Consider the following 4,610-nt stretch of genomic DNA (forward strand, 5'->3'; position numbering starts at 1 on the left):
GTAGGGAAAAAGGGACTGCTAACAAGCACCGATCGAGCAACTTGGTCTCGTTTGCAAGCAAGTATGCTGTGTGAGCATAAAACCAACTCCCGCTGCAAAAAAATTAAATGTAAGAGGCACTGCTATAAAAGTATATATTCTTCAGAGAATGGTTCGCTTAAAACTGAAGCAGTATGCTAACAAACAAAATGAACTTCTAGCAAATGAATGTATTGGGGTGAGTGTTACTCCAAACAATAAAAATACAATTTAGCATATTTTACTCGGTTCAAAGTGTAAATATCAAGCAATAATAGGAAAAAATTCACCCTGAAGTCTCAACAAGGATGCAGGAGGAAGTTCGAGAGAAGTTAAAAAATAAAGAAGCAAACACAGACCTGAAAGAACACTTTCAACATGGTATTTTCTTTGCTGACTTGACTACATAATACTGGGTAAAAATATCCCTAGCAACCACTTTGCTGTTACTGAGAAAGTTACCTTTATTTTTTCACGTCTAACAATTCTTTCACAAAGAAGACGCAATCTCTCCAGTTGACCCTATAGAAATAAATTTAAAAACAAAGTTAATTAGGTCACCGTAATTCTACCCCTAAGAATATGATTAAATCTTGACTATAGTACAAATGCAAACAGAAACAAAGAAAGTATTGGCTATGAACTTCCTATAAACACAAGACGATTCCTTCACAATCAATGCACATGACATTAGGAAAAATTGCTTAATGTTTCATCAGATTGGAAAGAAGCAAAGCCATAGATTTAAATCAACCTCATGAACCAGTAGCAAGAAAAATAATTTCACCACCCCGGCTTTCATAGAAAATAAGACCTCAAACACAAAAAAAAAAAAAAAAATCACTTTAAAAGAAATAATGTCGTGACCAATGTAAAATATTATAAGAAATAAGTTGGCTGGGTCATACGACTTAGAATTACTTTAAAAGAGCAATGATCTTATGCAGTATATGCCAAGAGGATAGACATGTACACAACATCTATGGCATTAAAAGTTATCAGAAAGACATTCTTCTATTCAATTTTACAATTCAAAATAGGAGACCAGTTCCAAGGAAATAGACCACTGTAAACATACAAAAGTCATTAGCATATATAGTAGAACCAATCTTGGAACAAGAAACAATAGACCTGAGTAAGCATTAACATCCACCTGAATGAAGATTACATGATTAATCAGAGTGCATGCTTACCCTGACTTGCCTCATGCTCTTTATCTCCTCTTCTCCATGTTTTTGAGTTCCGTTCTACATAAATCAAGCAATGGAAAATTATAAAATGACAATCCATCAATACTTTTTAGGTACAAACAACAAATTCAGACCTTTGCCTTCTGCTCCAAGCTATGCTTTTCACAATATGCCATGTGCTGCATCTTGCCATTAAGAGTCTTAACATTCATGTAGAAACCCGCACTTCTAGCACAAGTTGGATGAAATGTGGTCTGACAGTGACCAGCGCTACACTGCATAAAACCATTAATATTTATTACATGACTTGATGCTATAGAAAAGAAAAGGATAAGTTCTGAAACAATCAAAGCTGGAACTCACTTTTATGCAGACACCATGTCTATGACGGCAGACACAACAAATGTTAATCTCCTTAGCAATCGTTTCCTGGAATTACATTGCAGATGGTAGCAAATGTCAGATAAGAACAATACAAGAATGGTCATAAACATGCCCAGTCAGAAAAAAAAACAAGTTAAATTAAAAATATTACATTCCACCCCAAGAAATCTTCAGAAATGTATTCAAAACTCAATGGACTTGAAAATTTTGACAATATGGCCACCTAAAATATGCACATACCATTCCTTCAACAGGATTGACTTGTCCCCTTCTGAATGTTGGTTCAAAGACCCACTAAAAGAAAAAATAGAAAAATAATCATAATAGTATTTCAACAAAGATAAGAAAAAATAATCATGAATTGGCCATTGAAGGATCAAAGCAAAAAATCAACCTCTGCACAAAAGGCATGAACCCATCTACCATCAGTAGATTTCCTGAAAGCACCAGTAATACCACCACATAAACCACATTCCGCACTATTTGCCCTGTCCCAGAAATTGACAGGAGCTCCAGAGCATCTAGATGACAATAATTCTTCACATAATTCACAATGCCATGGACCATTAGATTCCTTCGCACAACGATAGCAATCCAAGTGAACCTCAACCTGTTGGCATAAAAGCTTTTGTTAACAAGAAGTAAGCAGATTGTGCACCCTTAACAGAAAAGATAGTCCATTCTAGAAAACCTTGCAGCCAGAGCAGACTAGGATGTGGTTCAGTATTGTCTCAAATCGTCTGCATATGTCACATAATCTAGGATGATCTCTAGAAAAACCTGAAACTGACTGAACAAAATCAGAGTACTTCTCTAATGAAATCCTTGGAATAGCCACCCTTGAAAGCATTTCTTGTGGACGTGGCATCAACAGAGAAGAAATGCCAGCCCTAACACTAGCAGTGTTATATTTCTGGAACCAAATAAAAATGATAAGACAGATTACTGCATCGAATAATTGCAAGCTTTCTTTTAAAGGCAAGAAAAAAAATCCAAAAGTGAATGAAAAAATTACCTCCTGACAGGCAGATTCATCAAAGGCATCTTTCCTAAATGATGAAGACCGAGAGGAAGCTGCTGCTGCTGCAGTTGCAGCAGCTAGAACAGCCTGGGCTTCCTTACGCCTTCTTTCTTTCCTGCCCCGCTTCTTTGCTTCTCTAACATCACAAAGATACCGGCTAATAAGCACTTCATCCCACCTTTTCCCCCTAGCTGCATCTATCTCCTGGGGTAGATGCCTGGCAACCTTAGATATTAAATTATCTGCAAGCACATTTCATCAGATAAAAAAATGTCATGTAGATGTACATATCAATATGAAGCTACCTTTTTCTTCAATAATTTGGAATGGAATATGAGAATAGTGCAAGAACAGGAAGGTGAAAAAAGCGAGTCAGCGTATCACAAATAAAAAAGATGAAAGATAAAGGCGAAAAAGGAAAGGACCAGTGAAGTGCTTCCTTGCAACTGCATTGCCGAGTAGCCTCTTCTGAAAATAAATAATTTCTCCTTCCACTTCATCCACCGGAGACAGTTTGAGAATTCCCAGTTTCTTAGCCTTAGCCAACCGCTCTAAATTTACTTCACTGGAATTACAGATCAAGTCATTGCATTTTGAGTGTTTATTCTGATGATTACAGAAGATACTGGAATTGGAAGAGGCCTCCAAATGAGAGATTTCTGTATCTTTTGAACCTGTCCAGTTAGGTTTACACATAATAAAATGGTAAAAGAGCTTACAATTATAAGCAATAAAACAGAACTACAATTCTTGACCATAAAATTCATGTTAGCGCAACTTCTACCTTCAAGTTCAGAAATTCCTTTCTGTAAAAGCATTCCAATTTGTATCTGTGACAGCTTCTCATGGACACATGAATGGACATAAAAATTAGAATATTCTTCTGGTTTTCTGCAGCAAGAAATATATAATTTTGCATAAGAACTCATCAGATATTGTTAAATCAGTGTCCACTAATGAAAATAAAAACTTTTTAGAGCTTCCAAAAAGTATCAGGCAGCACAAAATTCTGCATTAAAGAGCTTTCAAAAAATTTACATGAAATTAGGGATGACTAAATTAACATCCGAATAAAGAGGAACTCCCCCATCTGTGTTAATTGAATTGCTCTTCTCCGGAATAGCTGCATGAACTGGCTCGATTTTCTCAGAAAGGCTTCCACCTGAGACATTATCTGAACTGCCTGAGCAACATAAAAATGCCAACATATTCACTTTCATACAGAAGGGGAAATCGGAAAATACATGAAAATTATGTCCTGTTTTCTTTTCTTTCTACCATTTGCTTTTGGTAATATTAACAGAAATCTCAGGCTTTTAATATCACTAAATCACATCAAGTAACATTTGAACTAAGGAGCAAACAATGCTTGACAACTGAAATAAAAAAATAAAATAAATAAATTCTTCATATGCATATCGTCAGCTGTGAAGAGAGAAAGGAATAGATGAGAATGAAACCTCACTTCCTCAATATGAGATGCATACTTGTCATCCTTCTAGAATAAAAAGAAACACTAGGGGTTTCTGACCCCTCCAGAAGGACAGCAAGCCTCCTCAAAATTCCCCCACTATCATACTCCCTAGCGAGTGAAAACAAGAGAGAACAAAATATTTAATCCCATAACAATTACCTCATGATTGATCCTAGAGGATCCTAAAATTCCAATCCCCCTCCCACCAACAAGAAAAGGTAAGATTTCCTTCTCAATTTGGCAACCGCCCAAAACTCAATCACAAAGATGAGGTCTTGCAAGAGAAATTTCCATATGAAGGGAGCCCATAACTAAGATGATGTTAGTTAAAAAATCACCATCTCATTCCTTGACATTTTCACCTAATCTATATGCTTGATTCATTCCCTTGAAAGAGGAAGATGACTGGATCTTTAAAACAAGTGTCATTGCTCTTATGCTCACCAACTTTACGAGTGAAAAAAGAAACACAATCTGTTAGTAAAATTTAATTATATCCTCAACTGTCCAAACACTCTTCCGA

At 36.0% G+C, this 4,610-nt stretch overlaps 1 protein-coding gene across 7 annotated transcripts in view; it reads right to left on the reverse strand.

Annotated features, from left to right (window-relative positions):
* The window catches only part of LOC105112345 (uncharacterized), a 15,106-nt gene that overhangs the window by 1,255 nt on the left and 9,241 nt on the right, over positions 1-4,610 (reverse strand). For 5 of the 7 annotated variants that reach the window (XM_011008029.1, XM_011008027.1, XM_011008030.1 and 2 more), the window contains 12 exons: positions 3,652-3,796; positions 3,398-3,504; positions 3,039-3,287; positions 2,608-2,855; positions 2,284-2,505; positions 1,987-2,202; positions 1,833-1,886; positions 1,572-1,637; positions 1,343-1,483; positions 1,212-1,265; positions 481-540; positions 7-92 (listed from right to left, as the gene is read on the reverse strand). In XM_011008029.1, coding sequence (XP_011006331.1) covers positions 7-92; positions 481-540; positions 1,212-1,265; positions 1,343-1,483; positions 1,572-1,637; positions 1,833-1,886; positions 1,987-2,202; positions 2,284-2,505; positions 2,608-2,855; positions 3,039-3,287; positions 3,398-3,504; positions 3,652-3,796 — 1,648 coding nt within the window. Of the gene's footprint in view, positions 1-6; positions 93-480; positions 541-1,211; positions 1,266-1,342; positions 1,484-1,571; positions 1,638-1,832; positions 1,887-1,986; positions 2,203-2,283; positions 2,506-2,607; positions 2,856-3,038; positions 3,288-3,397; positions 3,505-3,651; positions 3,797-4,610 lie in introns of those variants that run through there. The other 2 variants (XM_011008028.1, XM_011008032.1) reach the window with 2 other exon arrangements.

The sequence above is a fragment of the Populus euphratica genome, unplaced genomic scaffold (assembly GCF_000495115.2).
Source record: "Populus euphratica unplaced genomic scaffold, PopEup_1.0 scaffold333.1, whole genome shotgun sequence".
In the NCBI taxonomy this organism is placed as follows: domain Eukaryota; kingdom Viridiplantae; phylum Streptophyta; class Magnoliopsida; order Malpighiales; family Salicaceae; genus Populus; species Populus euphratica.